Raw genomic sequence first — 19,473 nt, 5'->3', positions numbered from 1 at the left:
TTCGATTACCCCCGTCGCCCCCACAGAGGACTGGACGAGGAACGGTGGTTGGGCTGCGAGGTCACCGTTCCAAGGTCGGTTCTGGAGATCCAGGCCTGGCCCTGAAGGCTGCTGCTTGGTCTGTGGAGGGAGACTCCCCCAGAGCTGGTCCTCCTACCCACTCTGACAGTCAGCTATCCCCGACAGCAGGGAGGTTCATGCTAACGCTTGCTTCAATAAGTGAACATGCAGACGCCTTGCCCCGCGGAAAGAGGGGGACTTTCACAGCCCTGGAAGTAGCGCAGACCTCGGGCCTCCTGCCCCTGCTCTCCATCTTCAGATCCCCCCATTTCAGGTGGCACCTATCCCTCTGATCAGCTAGTGCTCAGGGTCACGGCTGACCCCGGCCCCCGTGGCCATTCCCAAGTCCACTGCCCTGAATGGTTGCTCCCTCACTGAGGTGGGCGGGGGGAGGTGTGGTGACAGAAGCCAGGTTTGTGCCCTCCCTCCCCGTCACTGCAGCCTGGAAGTTGACCCTTATGCCCCTCTAGGGGTAGGTCAGGTCACCTTTTCCTCAGAGAAGCGCTACTGACATCGAAGAACTTCCTCCCCCTGGATCCCGGGGCAGAGCTCCCAGCCCCAATCCACTTCAATGCCCCTTTAGAATAACAACAATAATTATGGTATTTGTTAAGCACTTACTATGTACCAGGCATTGTACTAAGTACTGGGGTGGATACAAGCAAATCAGGTTGGACAGAGTCCCTGTCCTACGTGGGGCTCAGTCTCAAATCCCCATTTTACCGATCAGGGAACTTGAGGTATGGAGAGTGAAGTGACTTGCCCAAGGTCACACAGCAGACAAGTGGCGGAGCCGGGACTATCCATAGTAGACCTCCCAGACTGTGGATTATCCAGATGCCTGGCTTGTCCGTCTTCTGCCTCCTCTTCTCCATCTCACAGCTTGTTACCTCCTTCACCAAGGCACAGGGGAAGGGAAAGGATTGTTGAAAGAAAGAAACTCAAATTGGCCCATTCTGCTATTGATAAGCCGATCTGGCGAAGGTTTGGAGGGAGGGGAAGCACGCGAAGCTAAGGATATGAGGTTTTGGGCTCATCTGTAGATTCCAGTTACCTTTCTCCCCCAAATTCCACCCTCTGCCCTCTGGCTCTGCACCCCTGACCCCCTGGAGAGGTAGATAGGGGAACTGACCCGATAGCTTCCTGTTGTCAGAGGAGAAACTGAGGAGGTGGTGGGAGGAGTTTCCAGCTCTGGGTCAGACAAGGTGGGAAGAGGAGTCCGGGAGTCCCAGTGGCTCGTGTAGGATGCTCCCCACCCAACCTCCCCTTCCCTATGGCCAGCCCACTCCAGGCACCCAGGGTCCGGGCCAATTTGCCAGGGGAGAGGGTTAGAGCAGGACAGCAAGAAGCAGGCAGATTCTGCCAAGACAATAAATAATAATAATGATGGTATTTGTTAAGCGCTTACCATGTACAAAGCACTGTTCTAAGTGCTGGGCACTGTTCTAAGTGCTAGATGGGTTCTCCGCTCACCTGGCTGCCAACTCCTCAGCGATTTTGCCATCGGAGGCCACTTGGCTCATAATAATAATAATAATAATAGTAATAATAATAATAATAATAATGGCATTTATTAAGCGCTTACTATGTGCAAAGCACTGTTCTAAGCGCTGGGGAGGTTACAAGGTGATCGGGTTGTCCCACGTGGGGCTCACAGTCTTCATCCCCATTTTACAGATGAGGGAACTGAGGCCCAGAGAAGTGAAGTGACTTGCCCAAAGTCACACAGCTGACAATCGGCGGAGCCGGAATTTGAACCCGTGACCTCTGACTCCAAAGCCCGGGCTCTCTCCACTGAGCTACGCTGCAGTCCCGGCAGCGTGTGCCTCATCAGCCAGAAGCTTCACTGGTGCTGTAGACTTGCTCCCCCAGGGCTGGCAGATCTCTGATCTCTGATTTCTGATCTCCCATCTAATGTGCGGGTGGAGGCGTCTGGCGGGTTTTGCCAGAGACTCGGAGGTGGAGTTTTCACCCAAGGGCAGCGGAGAGCAGGTATAGCTCAGCTCCTCTTGGCTCCAGGATCTTTCTTTAAAGGCCTTGCTGTGCTGTGCCCTTGGACCAGGCTGGTCCCTTGCCCCCTGCCAACCCAAGCTGTCTGCCCTGGCGTGAGAGGGGCTTCAGGTTCACATGCAGACAGAAGCCAGAAATACCCCAAGGCCTAGGAAGCCTCCTGAACCCAAGGAAGGGGGTCGGGGGGAGACGTGGCACTCCATCATGGGAAGTTGGGTGGGAGCTAGAGAAAACCAGGCAGCGGATGGGTGACTGCCCGTTGGGGTGAGCGTCGAGAGAAGTTGGGGAATTTCCTTTCCTGGGACTAAGGGCTGGAGAGAATCTCATCGGACCCTACCCTGGGGAAGAGGGATCACAATTGGGCCGGGAGTGTGGAAAACAGCTAGATGCTCTAGGATAGGCCTGGGGTGGGAGCCCCACTATGAGGGGAAGAAAGGGTGGGGCCTGGAGGACAGGACATCTCCTGACCCCAAGAGAGAAGCAGAATGATAAAGCCAAATCAGGAGATGTGCCGCTGAGCCTGCCCTGCCCACTCCCCAAAGCTTCCATTCCAGCTCTCTGCCCTGCCCTTGTCCAGGGTCACCTGCCACTGGTAAGAAACTACAGTGCATGATGACTCTTCCCTGCCAACCTGAAAACCCCCATTTGGAGGGAGGCAACAGGCCACCACGGGGAGAATAAACTCTGTTCCCACCTGGCTCTGCAGTCCCTGGCCCCCCGGAAGGAACTTGAGAGACCATCGCTAAACCTCCCTTTCTCTGGGCTGCCCCACACTTCCATCACCCTCAGCAGGCAAGGCCCTGCTTGCCGACCTCCATAGCAAGCAGCTCTACAGCTTTCCTTGGCAAGCCAAACCTCAGGGTCACTTGGCACTAATCTAAATCCCTCCTGTGGCAATTTAAACCAGTTTCCTCTTGATCGGTCCTCAACGAAGATGGATGCCAGCCCTTTCCTGCCCTCTGAATATGATCCCTTCGCTGGTGCTGGCACAGCTGGTGGGTGGTCCCTTGACTCTCCCTCCCCCCACCTTCCCTGCGGTTGGGCTCCAGGCCCAGGGCTGCCAAGGGGCAGCAAGTCTAGGGAGGGCTACTCTTGCCCGAACATCAGCCCTGGTTCTCTCCAGCTCAAGCAGAGAGGCTGGAATGCCCTCCCTCCACACATCCGTCAAGCTAGCTCTCTTCCTCCCTTCAAAGCCCTACTGAGAGCTCACCTCCTCCAAGAGGCCTTCCCAGACTGAGCCCCTTTTTCCTCTCCTCCCCCCCACCCCCCCGCCCTACCTCCTTCCCCTCCCCACAGCACCTGGATATATGCTTGTACAGATTTATTACTCTATTTTACTTGCACATATTTACTATTCTATTTATTTGTTAATGATGTGCATCTAGCTTTATTTCTATTTGTTCTGACGACTTGACACCTGTCCACATGCTTTGTTTTGTTGTCTGTCTCCCCCTTCTAGACTGTGAGCCCGTTGATGGGCTATATGTTGCCAACTTGTACTTCCCAAGCGCTTAGTACAGTGCTCTGCACACGGCAAGCGCTCAATAAATACGATTGAATGAGTATCGGAGTCACAGGCTGGGAGCAGGGAGAGAACCTGTTGGTTCAGCCACTTTCCTTTACTGAAACCCATCCAACTCGTTCTGTGTGTATGCAGGGGGTGGGGCTGGCGGGGGTGGGGGGGTGGGAGGAGGGAAGCAGAGGGGAATTGATGCTCCCACCCAGAAACCAGATGTGCTCTGAGGACCAGGACCAAGTAGAGTCATCTGGCCCTCTCCATCCAAACTGGGGATGTCCACCTGTCCGGGCCCTGCCGTAGGTCAGAGTTACTGCTCTCCAGAATGACCAAGCGCCCTGCCTCCCCCTTGACAAACCGTCCAGATCTTCCCACCCCTGTCTTGATCCAGCGGGACTAAGAGTAGTCTTCATTCCTGGAGGGAGGAGAGGAGGAAGATGATAGGACTGCAGCCAGGGCCAGCCCCCGCTGAAACGGGGAAGAAACCACATATCACTTCCTCCTCCTCCTTCTCTGCCTCCTCCTCCCTAGCTCAAACTAGGGTCCAGCTCCCTCTTTTTTATATACGGTATTTGCTAAGTGCTTACTATACAACAAGCACTGTTGTCACCGCCGGGGTAGGCACAAGTTAATTAGGTTGGACACAATTCCTGTACCGCATGGGGTTCACAGTAAGTAGGAAGGAGAACAGGTATTTAAGCCCCATTTTACAATCTTATTTATTGAGCACTTAGTGCAGAGCACTGTAGTAAGTGATTGGGAGAGTGCAACAGAATTAGCAGACATATTCCTTGCCCATAACAATTGAGTTGAGGAACTGAGGCATAGAAAAATTAAGTGACTTGCCCATAGGCACACAGCAAGCAGCCGGCAGAGCTGGGATTAGAACCTAGGTCCTCTGACTACCAACCCGTGCTGGGAAAAGGCCAAGAGGGTTCCTGGATGCTGAGTCTCCTTGTGGATGGGGTTTCTGGAATCAGACAGGAGGGAATCCCCAGCGGAGTCACACTGAGCAGTGGGGTAGCAAATCCCAGAGGAGGAGGGCAGATCACCAATAATCATCACTGGTATTTATTGAGCTCTTATTACATGCAGAGCACTGTTTTAAGTGCTTGGGGGAGTATTATGCAACAGAGCTGGCAGACATAGTCCTTGCCCACACTGAGCTTGTAGTCCAACTGTGGCATTTGTTAAGAGCTTACTCTGTGCCAGACACTGTTCTGAGCGCTGGGGTGGATAAAAGCAAATCGTGTCGGACAGAGTCCCTGTCCCTCATGGGGCTCACAGTCTTAATCTCCATTTTACAGATGAGGCAACTGAGGCACAGAGAAGTTAAGTGCCTTGCCCAAGGTCACACAGCAGACACGTAGGGGAGTTGGGATTAGAACCCAGGTCCGGGGAGAGCTCATAGGGTGGGGAGGCTGCTCAGCTCCACCAGGAACTGCTTTCACAGAAAGGAACTCAAACTGATGGCCTTCTAGAGCAGACTGAGCCAGCTGGGGGAGGGCAGGGCCCGAGGGTCCCTCGCTGCTCTCAGTGGCATCCTGAGAACCCTTGTCAATCAATCAATCGGATTTATTGAGCACTTACTGTGTGCACAGCACTGTACTAAGCGCTTAGCACTGTACTAAGTGTACTGTACTTAGCACTGTACTTGTCCAGTCCAAGCCTCTCACTGGGATGTTCCATCTCCTGAGCACCTTCTAGCTGCTCTCGGACAGGCAGGTGGAGAGAGGATGGACACCGCGGGAAATCAGCGGCTGGAGTGAGAGGCTGATCATTCATTCAATCGTATTTATTGAACACTTACCGTGCAGAGCACTGGACTAAGGGCTTGGGAAGTCCAAGTTGGCAACATCTAGAGACGGTCCCTACCCAACAGCGGGCTCACAGTCTAGAAGGGGGAGACACAACAAAACATATTAACAAAATAAAATAAATTAAATATGTACAAGTAAAATACAGTAATAAACCTGTACAAACATATATACATATAAACAGATGCTGTGGGGAGGGGAAGGAGGTAAGGAGGGGGCTCAGTCTGGGAAGGCCTCCTGGAGGAGGTGAGCTCTCAATAGGGTTTTGAAGGGAGGATCGTGAGTGCCCACTCTCTGGGGGCTGGCTGAGGGGCACTTTGGACCACCTGGTCTGGAGGGCGGGTTTGGGGATCTGATTCAGCCCAGGACAGTGGGGTCAGAGCAGATAGACCTAAACTGGAAGCCCTGGGACAGCCCAGACTCAGCTCACCCCCGGGAGCGCCTCTAGGACCCCCTTTCCCAGGCAGGGGCCTAGTCAAGCTTGGGGTGGCAGGGATGAAGCCATTGGGAAGCGTGGGGGTGAGAAGGAGTTGTTCTCTTACGGGGGAAAAGGAGCGGGAAAGGGCTTGGGAGCCCTTTCTTCTAGACTGTGAGCCCACTGTTGGGTAGGGACTGTCTCTATATGTTGCCAACTTGTACTTCCCAAGCGCTCAGTACAGTGCTCGGCACACAGTAAGCGCTCAATAAATACGATTGATTGATTGGGAGCAGCCCGCAGTTTCAAGGAGGAACAGGTCAGACAGGTCGGGGGCCCTCGGGTCTGGGCGAATGAGCAATATGTCTAGTGAGCAGAGCGAGGGGCTGGAAATCAGAAGGACCTGGGCTCTAATACCAGCTCCACCACCTGTCTGTTGCGTGACCTTGAGTAAGTCAGTTCACTTCTCTGTGCCTTAGTTACCTCATCTGTAAAACAGGGATTGAGGCTGTAAACCCCACGTAGGACAGGGACCGTGCCCAACCCAATCTGCTTGATTCCACCCCAGCGCTTAGTAATAATAATACTAGTAATAATGGTAGTTAAGCACTTAATATGTGTCAGGCAGTGTACTAACTGCTGGGGTGGATACAAGCAAATCAGGCTGGACACAGTCCCACACAGTGCCTGGCACATAGGAAGTGCTTAAACACTACATTTATTATTATTAGGAGAAGTCAAGCCCCAAAAGCTGGAAGCCCAGGGGAACCCACCACCCCTGTGGCTCAAGGAGACTCAATCTCCTTGACAAATGAGAGCTCACCTCCTCCAAGAGGCCTTCCCAGATTGAGCCCCTTTTCCCTCTCCTCCTCCCCATCCCCCCCACCCTACCTCCTTCCCCTCCCCACAGCACTTGTATATTTGTACAGACTTATTACTCTATTTTACCTGTACATCGTTACTATTCTATTTTGTTAATGATGCGCGTATAGTTTTAATCCTATTTGTTCTAACAATTTTGACACCTGCCCACGTTTCGTTTTGCTTTCTGTTTCCCCCTTCTAGATGTGAGCCCGTTGTCGACTTGTACTTCCCAAGCGCTTAGTACAGTGCTCTGCACACGGTAAGCACTCAATAAATATGACAATGACTGAATGAATGAAATGGTAAGGGAAGCCACAACACGAACAAAACAGCAGCCCAGGCCCCGGAGAAGTCTCCCCCCCAGCAGTGGGATGGGAGCAGGGAGAAGCAGCGTGACTCAGTGGAAAGAGCCCGGGCTTTGGACTCAGAGGTCATGGGTTCAAATTCCGACTCCGCCAACTGTCAGCCGTGTGACTTTGGGCAAGTCATTTAACTTCTGTGGGCCTCAGTTCCCTCATCTGTAAAATGGAGATTAAAACTATGAGCCCCCGTGGGACAACCTGATCTCCTTGTAACCTCCCCAGCGTTTAGAACAGTGCTTTGCACATAGTAAGTGCTTAACAAATACCATCATTATTATTATTACTCCCAGACTCCCTGGAAAAGGAGCCCCCAGGCCTCGCCCGGGTGCTCTATTGAGCTTCAGTCCAAAAGCGCACCTCCCAGAAACACCAACCACAGCAAAACAGAGACCCTGCACGGGTGGGGACGGGTTTCCAGCAGGAAGTCCCAACTCAGGGACTGAATGACTGGAATGACTGAATGACAGCCCAGCTTATTCATTCATTCATTCAATCGTATTTATTGAGCGCTTACTGTGTGCAGAGCACTGTACTAAGCGCTTGGGAAGTACAAGTTGGCAACATACAGAGACGGTCCCTTCCCAACAGTGGGCTTACAGTCTAGAAGGGGGAGACAGAGCACAAAACAAAACATATTAACAAAATAAAATAAATAGAATAAATTTGTACAAATAGAGTAACAAATAAATAGAGTATTTGTTAAGTGCTGACTACGTGAGGGCACCTTTCAGGAACTGGTCCCAGGAAAGGAGATAGGGCAGGTTGGGGACTGGGTGTGGGGTGTACAGGGGGAGGGAGAGAGGAAGCAGGTGAGAGGGCATAGGGCGGAGACAGATGAGACCACAGGGAGCGGGGAAAGTGTGGGAGGAGGATTTTGATGGCCTTTTTTTGGTCGGGAGGTGGGGGGAGGATTAGATCAGAGACTAGATCTCCCCCTTTTAGACTGTGCGCCCACTGTTGGGTAGGGACTGTCTCTATATGTTGCCAACTTGTACTTCCCAAGCACTTAGTACAGTGCTCTGCACACAGTAAGCGCTCAATAAATACGATTGATTGATTGATTGATTGATTGCGGTGACCAGGGTGGGCTAGTGGTGGGAGTTGCCAGATTCAGGGTTGGCCGTGGGGAGCGGGGTCGGCTCGGAAATGGGCAGGTCCGGTGACAAGGGCAGGATGATAATATTAATAATAACAATGACGGTATTTGTTAAGCACTCACTTTGTGCCAGCCGCCGTACTAAGCGCTGAAGAGGATCCCGAGAGGGAGGATGATGGAGAGAAGGATCTAAATCCGGTGGGAGGAAGCAGGACAATGAAGTAGGGGCACGGGACCTAGAGTACTCAAAAGGTGGAGAGCCTGGAGGCCTGTCCGGAGGAGAGGGGGATCTCCGGCGGGACAGAATCGGACGGGAGTGGCCGGGAATGTAGAGAGGGAGATGGGGAAGAGGAATTACCCGGGCTGGTGGGATCAGGTGTGCAGGGTTGAGCATTCCTGCATGGCCTAATGGCTGAAGCCCGGGCCTGGGACTCGGAAGGTTACGGGTTCTAGTTCCAACTCTGCCACTTGTCTGCTATGTCACCCTGGGCAAGTCACTTTACTTCTCTGTGCCTCAGTTCTCCCATCTGTAAAATGGGGATTAAGGACTGTGAGCCCCACAGGGGACAGGGACTGTGTCCAACCAGATTATCTCGTGTCTACCTCAGCGTTTAGCACAGCTCTGGGCACATAGTAAACGCTTAAAAAAACCACGATCATTATTCTTATTATTCCTGGAGGGGACAGGTGAGCATATGCTTAACAAAAAAAAGATTATTTATTATTATTATTCTTGGACAGGTGAGCAGAAGAGAATGATGGTTCACCTGGGAGGGACGGGTAAGGAACAGGGAAGTCGGCGAAGGGGGTGGGCGGAGAGGTGGGAAGCAGCACGGCACAGTGGCTAGAGCACCAGTTTGGGAGTCAGGGATCGTGGGTTCGAATCCCAACTCGTCACTTTTCAGCTGTGTGACTTTGGTCGTCACTTCCCTTCTCCATCCCTCAGTTCCCCTCCCCTGTAAAATGGGGATTAAGACTGTGAGCCCCAAGTGGGACAACCTGATAACGTGGTATCTCCAGCACTTACAACAGTGCTTGGCACATAGTAAGCACTTAACAAATACCATCATCACCCCCAAAGCGCTTCGAACAGTGAGCCTGTTGGGTAGGGATTGTCTACTCTCTATTGAAGACGATGATGATAGTATTTAAGTGCTTACTATGTGCCAAGCACCGTTCTAAGTAACATTCATTTATTCAATCGTATTTCTTGAGAGCCGTATTGCCAAATTGTACTTTCCAAGCAAGCACTTAGTACAGTGCTCAGCACACTGTAAACACTCAATAAATAAGATTGAATGAATGAACAGTGTTTGGCGCACAGTAAGCGCTTAAAAGATGCCATCATCATTATTATTAAGGTGGGTGGGGGGGACCCGAATGGGCCTGTGCAGCTTGGCTCAGTGGAAAGAGCTTGGGAATCAGAAGGGCCTGAGCTTAGTCCAGTGCTCTGCACACAGTAAGCGCTCAATAAATACGACTGAATGAATGAATAATTCTGCTCTGCCACTTGTCCGCTATGTGGCATTGGGCCAGTCACTTCACTTCTCTCACGTGGGACAACCTGATTCCTTTGTATCCCCCAAGCGCTTAGAACACATAGTAAGCGCTTAACAAATAGCACCATTATTATTATTCGGGGAAAAGGAGGGGGTGGTCCTGGGAGGGTCAGGTGACTATCTAATGAGCCCCGAATCATCATCATCATCATCAATCGTATTTACTGAGCGCTTACTATGTGCAGAGCACTGTACTAAGCGCCTGGGAAGTACAAATTGGCAACACGTAGAGACAGTCCCTACCCAACAGTGGGCTCACAGTCTAAAAGGGGGAGACAGAGAACAAAACCAAACATACCAACAAAATAAATAGAATAGATATGTACAAATAAAATAAATAAATAAATAAAAAGTAGAGTAATAAATATGTACAAACATATATACATATAATACAGGTGTATATATGACACTAGCGCTTAAAACACTGCTTCAATCAATTGTATTTATTGAGCGCTTACTGTGTGCAGAGCACTGTACTACGTGCTTGGGAACTACAAGTTGTCACCCCCACGTGAGACAGGTTTGATTGAATCCACCAGGGAGCTTAGTACATGGCCTGGCACCTAGGAAGCGCTTAACAAATGCCATTATTATTACTAGGGTGTCCAAAAGCGACCAAACCCAGGAGCTTTGGCGCTGCTCCTGTCTTCCTCCCGCAGCCGGTCAGAGCCTGGGCTTTGCAGGAGGAGGAGGAGTAAACGCAGAACTAGCGGTATCTATTCTAGCCCAGGCCTTGCACAGAAATAGTCCCTGCACCAAGCCACAGCAGTAGAAGTAGACGCTTAGAACAGTGCTCTGCACATAGTAAGCGCTTAATAAATGCCATCGTTATTATTATCAGGTAGGTAGTATCTATTCTAGCCTACAATCCTGCCTCCAGTGTGGGACAGGGACGCTGTCCGGCCTGATTTTCTTAAATCTACCCCAATGCTTAGGAAGGTACGGTGTGCGGAGAAGCAGTGTGGCTCAGTGGAAAGAGCCCGGGCTTGGGAGTCAGAGGTCATGCGTTCAAATCCCGGCTCCGCCAACTGTCAGCTGTGTGACTTTGGGCAAGTCACTTCACTTCTCTGCGCCTCAGTTCCCTCATCTGGAAAGTGGGGATTGACTGTGAGCCCCCCGTGGGACAAACTGATCACCTTGTAACCTACCCAGCGCTTAGAACAGTGCTTTGCACATAGTAAGCGCTTAATAAATGCTATTATTATTATTTGGAGTCAGAGGTCATGGGTTCAAATCCCGGCTCCGCCAACTGTCAGCTGTGTAACTTTGGGCAAGTCACTTCACTTCACTGCGCCTCATTTACCTCATCTGGAAAATAGGGATTGACTGTGAGCCCCCCGTGGGACAAACTGATCACCTTGTAACCTCCCCAGCACTTAGAACAGTGCTTTGCACATAGTAAGCACTTAATAAATGCTATTATTATTATTATTATTATTCTCTGGGCCTCAGTTCTCTCATCTGTAAAACGGGGACGAAGACTCTGAGTCTCACGTGGGACAACCTGATCCCCTCGTATCCTCCCCAGCGCTTAGAACAGTGCTTTGCACATAGTAAGCGCTTAGCAAATGCCATTAGTATTATTATTATTAAATCCCGGCTCCGCCAATTGTCAGCTGTGTGACCTCGGGCAAGTCACTTCACTTCTCCGGGTCTCAGTTCCCTCACCTGTCAAATGGGGATGAAGCCTGCGAGCCCCCCGTGGGCCCAACCTATCACCTTGTAACAGCGCTTAGGACAGTACTTTGCACCTAGTAAGCGCTTACTAAATGCCATCATTATTATTAGGGACCGGCTCTATAAATTGCCAGCTTGTCCTTCCCAAGCGCTTAGTCCAGCGCTCCGCCCAGAGCTCGACGGATACCACCGTCATTTTCATTCATTCATTCATTCAATCGTATTTATTGAGCGCTTACTGTGTGCAGAGCACTGGACTAAGCGCTTGGGAAGGACAAGTTGGCAACATCTAGAGACGGTCCCTACCCACCAGCGGGCTCGTCTTACCTCCTTCCCTTCCCCTCAGCACCTGTATATATGTATATATGCTTGTACATATTTATTACTCTATTTATTTATTTATTTTACTTGTACATATCTAGTCTACTTATTTTATTTTGTTAATATGTTTGGTTTTGTTCTCTGTCTCCCCCTTCTAGACTGAGAGCCCACTGTTGGGTAGGGACCGTCTCTCTATGTTGCCAACTTATACTTCCCAAGCGCTTAGTCCAGTGCTCTGCACACAGTAAGCGCTCAATAAATACGATTGATTGATTGATTATTTATTTATTTTACTTGTACATATCTATTCTAATTATTTTATTTTGTTAATATGTTTTGTTTTGTTCTCTGTCTCCCCCTTGTAGACTGGGACCTCACTGTTAGGTAGGGACCGTCTCTAGATGTCTCCAACTTGGACTTCCCAAGCGCTTAGTCCAGTGCTCTGCACACAGTAAGCGCTCAATAAATACGATTGGTTGATTATTTATTTATTTATTTTACTTGTACATATCTATTCTAATTGTTTTATTTTGTTAATACGTTTGGTTTTGTTTTCTCTCTCCCCCTTCTAGACTGTGAGCCCGCTGTTGGGTAGGGACTGTCTTTGGACTTCCCAAGCGCTTAGTCCAGTGCTATGCACACAGTAATTGCTCAATAACTACAAGTGATTGATTGATTATTTATTTTTCTGTGCATATCTATTCTAGTTATTTTATTTTGTTAATATGTTCGGTTTTGTTCTCTGTCTCCCCCTTCTAGACCGTGAGCCCGCTGTCGGGTAGGGACCGTCTCTAGATGTTGCCAACTTGTACTTCCCAAGCGCTTAGTCCAGTGCTCTGCACACAGTAAGCGCTCAATAAATACGGTTGATTGATTGATTATTTATTTATTTTACTTGTACATATCTATTCCAGTTATTTTATTTTGTTAATATGTTCGGTTTTGTTGTTTGTCTCCCCCTTCTAGACTGTGAGCCCGCTGTTGGGTAGGGACCGTCTGTGTTGCCAACTTGGACTTCCCAAGCGCTTAGTATCCATTCATTCATTCAATCGTATTGATTGATCGATAGAATGTGGAGGCGGACGAGCAAACCACACACATGAACGGTCTGAAATAAGCGGAATAGATATGTGCAAGTGAAATAAGGCTGCGTGGCTCAGTGGAAAAAGCCCGGGCTTGGGAGTCAGAGGTCATGGGTTCGAATCCCGGCTCCCCCACAAGTCTGCTGTGTGACCTTGGGCAAGTCGCTTCCCTTCTCTGAGCTTCAGTTCCCTCATCTGTCAAATGGGGATGAAGACTGTGGGCCCCACACGGGTCAACCTCATCTCCTTGTGTTCCCCCCGGCGCTTAGACCAGCGCTTTGCACATAGTAAGCGCTTAACAAATACCACCATTATTATTATTATTCTCTGAGCCTCAGTTCCCTCATCTGTAAAACGGGGATGAAGACCGTGGGCCCCACACGGGTCAACCTCATCTCCTTGTGTTCCCCCCGGCGCTTAGAACAGCGCTTTGCACATAGTAAGCGCTTAACAAATACCACTATTATTATTATTATTATTATTATTATTATTATTATTATTATTCTCTGAGTCTCAGTTCCCTCATCTGTAAAAACGGGGATGAAGACCGTGGGCCCCACACGGGTCAACCTCATCTCCTTGTGTTCCCCCCCGGCGCTTAGACCAGTGCTTTGCACATAGTAAGCGCTTAACAAACACCACCATTATTATCATTATTCTCTGAGCCTCAGTTCCCTCATCTGTAAAAATGGGGATGAAGACCGTGGGCCCCACACGGGTCAACCTCATCTCCTTGTGTTCCCCCCGGCGCTTAGAACGGTGCTTTGCACATAGTAGCGTGGCTCAGTGGAAAGAGCCCGGGCTTTGGAGTCAGAGGTCATGGGTTCGAATCCCGATTCCGCCACGTCTGCTGTGTGACCTTGGGCAAGTCACTTAACTTCTCGGGGCCCCAGTTCCCTCATCTGTCAAATGGGGATTAAGACTGTGAACCCCACATGGGACAACCTGATCACTTTGCATCCCCCCCAGCGCTTAGAACAGTGCTTTGCACATAGTAAGCGCTTAACAAATGCCATCATTATTATTAACAAATACCACCATTATTATCATTATTCTCTGAGCCTCAGTTCCCTCATCTGTAAAACGGGGATGAAGACTGTGGGCTCCACACGGGTCAACCTCATCTCCTTGTGTTCCCCCCGGCACTTAGAACAGTACTTTGCACATAGCGCTTAACAAATACCACCATTATTATTATTATTCTCTGAGCCTCAGTTCCCTCATCTGTAAAACGGGGATGAAGACCGTGGGCCCCACACGGGTCCCCCGGCGCTTAGAACGGTGCTTTGCACACAGTAGCGTGGCTCAGTGGAAAGAGCCCGGGCTTTGGAGTCAGAGGTCACGGGTTCGAATCCCGACTCCGCCACGTCTGCTGTGTGACCTTGGGCAAGTCACTTAACTTCTCGGGGCCCCAGTTCCCTCATCTGTCAAATGGGGATTAAGACTGTGAACCCCACATGGGACAACCTGATCACTTTGCATCCCCCCCAGCGCTTAGAACAGTGCTTTGCACATAGTAAGCGCTTAACAAATGCCATCATTATTATTAACAAATACCACCACTATTATTATTATTCTCTGAGCCTCAGTTCCCTCATCTGTAAAAACGGGGATGAAGACCGTGGGCCCCACACGGGTCAACCTCATCTCCTTGTGTTCCCCCCGGCGCTTAGACCGGTGCTTTGCACATAGTAAGCGCATAAACACCACCATTATTATTATTATTCTCTGAGCCTCAGTTCCCTCATCTGTCAAATGGGGATGAAGACCGTGGGCCCCACACGGGCCAACCTCATCTCCTTGTGCTCCCCCCGGCGCGAAGCAGCGTGGCTCAGTGGAAAGAGCCCGGGCTTTGGAGTCGGAGGTCAAGGATTCAAATCCCGGCTCCGCCACATGTCTGCTGTGTGACCTTGGGCAAGTCACTTCACTTCTCTGAGCCTCAGTTACCTCATCTGTAAAATGGGGATTATGACTGCGAGCCCCATGCGGGACAAACTGATCACCTTGTATCCCCCCAGCGCTTAGAACAGTGCTTTGCGCATAGTAAGCGCTTAATAAATGCCGTTATTATTATTATTAGACCAGTGCTTTGCACATAGTAAGCGCTTAACAAATGCCATCATTATTATTAACAAATACCACCATTATTATTATTATTCTCTGAGCCTCAGTTCCCTCATCTGTCAAACGGGGATGAAGCCCGTGGGCCCCACACGGGTCAACCTCATCTCCTTGTGTTCCCCCCGGCGCTTAGAACGGTGCTTTGCACATAGTAGCGTGGCTCAGTGGAAAGAGCCCGGGCTCTGGAGTCAGAGGTCATGGGTTCGAATCCCGACTCCGCCACGTCTGCCGTGTGACCTCGGGCAAGTCACTTCACTTCTCTGAGCCTCAGTTACCTCATCTGTAAAATGGGGATTATGACTGCGAGCCCCATGCGGGACAAACTGATCACCCTGTATCCCCCCCAGCGCTTAGACCAGTGCTTCGCACATAGTAAGCGCTTAACAAATGCCATTATTATTATTAACAAACACCACCATTATTACCATTATTCTCTGAGCCTCAGTTCCCTCATCTGTCAAACGGGGATGAAGCCCGTGGGCCCCACACGGGTCAACCTCATCTCCTTGTGTTCCCCCCGGCGCTTAGAGCGGTGCTCTGCACATGGTAAGCGCTTAACAAATACCACCATTATTCTTCTCTGAGCCTCGGTTCCCTCATCTGTAAAATGGGGATGAAGACCGTGGGCCCCACGTGGGACAACTTGATCACATTCTATCCCCCCAGCGCTTAGAACAGCGCTTTGCACACGGTGGGGGCCGAAGGCATGGCCTCGTGATGATAAGGCGGCGGGCGGACGGACGGGCGGACGGACGGGCGGGCGGGCGGACGGACGGGCGGGCGGGCTTACCGTCGCGTGGCCCCGGAGTTCCCCGACGTAGTAGTGCTCGAGCCACCGCCGGGCGTTCAGCGAGTGTCGGTGGGGCGGGCCGGCCAGGTCGGCGCTGACGTCGGCGCCGGCGCGGGCCCGGAGCAGCTGCTCCCCGCCCGGGTGGCTGCGCACGAAGCCGCTCAGGTCGTACAGCCTGGGGCCCAGCCGCACCCAGCAGGCCCCGCCCGCGCAGCGCCGCCGCACCTCCGACAGCGAGAACGACGACGGACCCGGCGGACCCATCGCTCGGACCCCGCTCCGCACCCCGCTCCGCGCCGCGCCGCTCTCCCGACGCCCCGACCGCCCGCGCCGACACACACCTGCTCCCATGCGCGGCCACGCCCTCCCGCCCGCCCATTGGACGCCGCACGCCCTCTCATCTGCATAGCCGCGCCCATTGGACACCATCAATCAATCACTCAATCGTACTTATTGAGCGCTTACTGTGGGCAGAGGACAGTGGACGCACACCTGCTCGGATGCACGGCCACGCCCTCCCGCTCATCTGCATAGCCCCGCCCATTGGACACTCCCGCTCATCTGCATGGCCGCGCCCATTGGACACCGCCCGCCCGCCCGGCACACCCCCGCTCATCTGCATAGCTCCGCCCATTGGACACCAACCGCCCGAAACCATCAATCAATCTATCAATCAATCAATCAATCAATCAATCGTATTTATTGAGCGCTTACTGTGGGCAGAGGACAGTGGACGCACACCTGCTCGTCTGTACAGCCACGCCCTCCCGCCCGCCCATTGGACACCGCCCGCCCGGCACCCCCCCGCTCATCTGCATAGCCCCGCCCATTGGACACCGCCCGCCCGACACATCAATCAATCGATCGTATTTATTGAGCGCTTACTGTGGGCAGAGGACAGTGGATGCATACCTGCTCGTCTGCACAGCCACGCCCTCCCGCCCGCCCATTGGACGCCCGGGACACACCCGCTCATCTGCATAGCCCCGCCCATTGGACACCATCAATCAATCACTCAATCGTATTTATTGAGCGCTTACTGTGGGCAGAGGACAATGGACGCACACCTGTTCGTCTGCACGGCCCCGCCCTCCCGCCCCACCCCCACTCATCTGCATAGCCCCGCCCATTGGACACTCCCGCTCATCTGCATAGCCGCGCCCATTGGACACCGCCCGCCCGACACCATCAGTCAATCACTCAATCGTACTTATTGAGCGCTTACTGTGGGCAGAGGACAGTGGACGCACACCTGCTCGTCTGTACAGCCACGCCCTCCCGCCCGCCCATTGGACACCGCCCGCCCGGCACACCCCCGCTCATCTGCATAGCCCCGCCCATTGGACACCGCCCGCCCGACACATCAATCAATCGATCGTATTTATTGAGCGCTTACTGTGGGCAGAGGACAGTGGACGCACAGCTGCTCGTCTGCACAGCCACGCCCTCCCGCCCGCCCATTGGACGCCCGGCACCCCCCCGCTCATCTGCATAGCTCCGCCCATTGGACACCGCCCGCCCGACACCATCAGTCAATCAGTCAATCGTATTTATTGAGCGCTTACTGTGTGCGGAGGACAGTGGACGCACACCTTCTCGTCTGCACAGCCACGCCCTCCCGCCCGCCCATTGGACACCGCCCGCCCGGCACACTCCCGCTCATCTGCATAGCCGCGCCCATTGGACACCGCCCGCCCGGCACCCCCCGCTCATCTGCATAACCGCGCCCATTGGACACCGCCCGCCCGGCACATCCATCAATCAATCAATCGTATTTATTGAGCGCTTACTGTGTGCAGAGGACAGTGGACGCACACCTGCTCGTCTGCACAGCCCCGCCCTCCCGCCCGCCCATTGGACGCCGCCCGCCCGCCCAACTCCCGCTCATCTGCATAGCTCCGCCCATTGGACACCGCCCGCCCGACACCATCAATCAATCAATCGTATTTATTAAGCGCTTACTGTGTGCGGAGGACAGTGGACGCACACCTGCTCGTCTGCACAGCCCCGCCCTCCCGCCCGCCCATTGGACGCCGCCCGCCCGCCCAACTCCCGCTCATCTGCATAGCTCCGCCCATTGGACACCGCCCGCCCGACACCATCAATCAATCAATCGTATTTATTAAGCGCTTACTGTGTGCGGAGGACAGTGAACGCACACCTGCTCGTCTGCACGGCCCCGCCCTCCCGCCCGCCCATTGGACACCGCCCGCCCGCCCCACCCCGCTCATCTGCATAGCCCCGCCCATTGGACACCGCCCGCCCGACACCATCAATCAATCAATCGTATTTATTGAGCGCTTACTGTGTGCAGAGGACAGTGGACGCACACCTGCTCGTCTGCACACCCCCCTCATTTGCATAGCGCCGCCCGCCCGACACAATCAATCAGTCGTATTTATTGAGTGCTTACTGTGTGCAGAGCACTGGACTAAGCGCTTGGGAAGGACAAGTTGGCAACATAGAGAGGCGGTCCCTACCCAACAGTGGACACACACCTGCTCGTCTGAACGGCCACGCCCTCCCGCCCGCCCATTGGACCCCGCACGCCCTCTCATCTGCATAGCCGCGCCCATTGGACACCGCCCGCCCGACACCATCAACCAATCAATCAATCGTATTTATTGAGCGCTTACTGTGGGCAGAGGACAGTGGACGCACACCTGCTCGTCTGCACGGCCACGCCCTCCCGCCCGCCCATTGGACGCCGCCCGCCCGCCCCACCCCCCTCTCATCTGCATGGCTCCGCCCATTGGACACCGCCCGCCCGACACCATCAATCAATCAATTAATGGTATTTATTGAACGCTTACTGTGTGCAGATGACAGTGGACACACACCTGCTCGGATGCACGGCCACGCCCTCCCGCCCGCCCGCCCCACCCCCGCTCATCTGCATAGCCGCGCCCATTGGACACCGCCCGCCCGGCACAATCAATCAATCAATCGTATTTCTTGAGCGCTTACTGTGTGCAGAGCACTGGACTAAGCGCTTGGGAACTTCAAGTTGGCAACATCTAGAGACGGTCCCTACCCGGCAGTGGACACACACCTGCTCGTCTGCATAGCCCCGCCCTCCCGCCCGCCCATTGGACACCGCCCGCCCGGCACGCCCCCGCTCATCTGCATAGCCGCGCCCATTGGACACCGCCCACCCGGCACCCCCCCGCTCATCTGCATAGCCGCGCCCATTGGACACCGCCCGCCCGACACTATCAACCAATTAATCAATCGTATTTATAGAGCGCTTACTGTGTACAGAGTACAGTGGACGCGCACCTGCTCGTCTGCACAGCTACGCCCTCCCGCCCGCCCATTGGACGCCCGGGACACCCCGCTCAACTGCATAGCTCCGCCCATTGGACACCACCGGCCGGCACAATCAATCAATCAATCAATCGTATTGATTGAGCGCTTACTGTGTGCAGAGCACTGGACTAAGCGCTTGGGAAGTACAAGTTGGCAACGTAGAGAGACGGTCCCTACCCAACAGTGGATACACACCTGCTCGTCTGCGTAGCCACGCCCACCCGCCACACCCCCGCTCATCTGCATAGCCGCGCCCATTGGACGCCGCCCGCCCGACACAATCAATCAATCAATCGTTTTGATTGAGCGCTTACTGTGTGCAGAGCACTGGACTAAGCGCTTGGGAAGAACAAGTTGGCAACGTAGAGAGACGGTCCCTACCCACCAGTGGACACACCCCCGTTCGTCTGCATAGCCACGCCCACCCGCCCGCTCATCTGCATAGCTCCACCGCCCGCCCGACATCCCCCCTCA

General features: G+C 53.0%; 1 protein-coding gene across 1 annotated transcript in view; it reads right to left on the bottom strand.

Annotated features, from left to right (window-relative positions):
- FA2H (fatty acid 2-hydroxylase) overlaps positions 1-16,041 on the bottom strand; it is a 66,168-nt gene extending 50,127 nt beyond the window's left edge. Inside the window, exon 1 of the mRNA XM_038754332.1 lies at positions 15,691-16,041. Within this exon, the coding sequence (XP_038610260.1) occupies positions 15,691-16,041 (351 nt within the window). The remainder of the gene's footprint in view (positions 1-15,690) is intronic.
- Between the last annotated feature and the right edge of the window lie 3,432 nt (positions 16,042-19,473).

Source organism: Tachyglossus aculeatus, chromosome 11 (genome assembly GCF_015852505.1).
Source record: "Tachyglossus aculeatus isolate mTacAcu1 chromosome 11, mTacAcu1.pri, whole genome shotgun sequence".
NCBI lineage: Eukaryota > Metazoa > Chordata > Mammalia > Monotremata > Tachyglossidae > Tachyglossus > Tachyglossus aculeatus.
The sequence above is the reverse complement of the archived record's forward strand: the minus strand, read 5'-3'. Positions and strand labels throughout refer to the sequence as shown.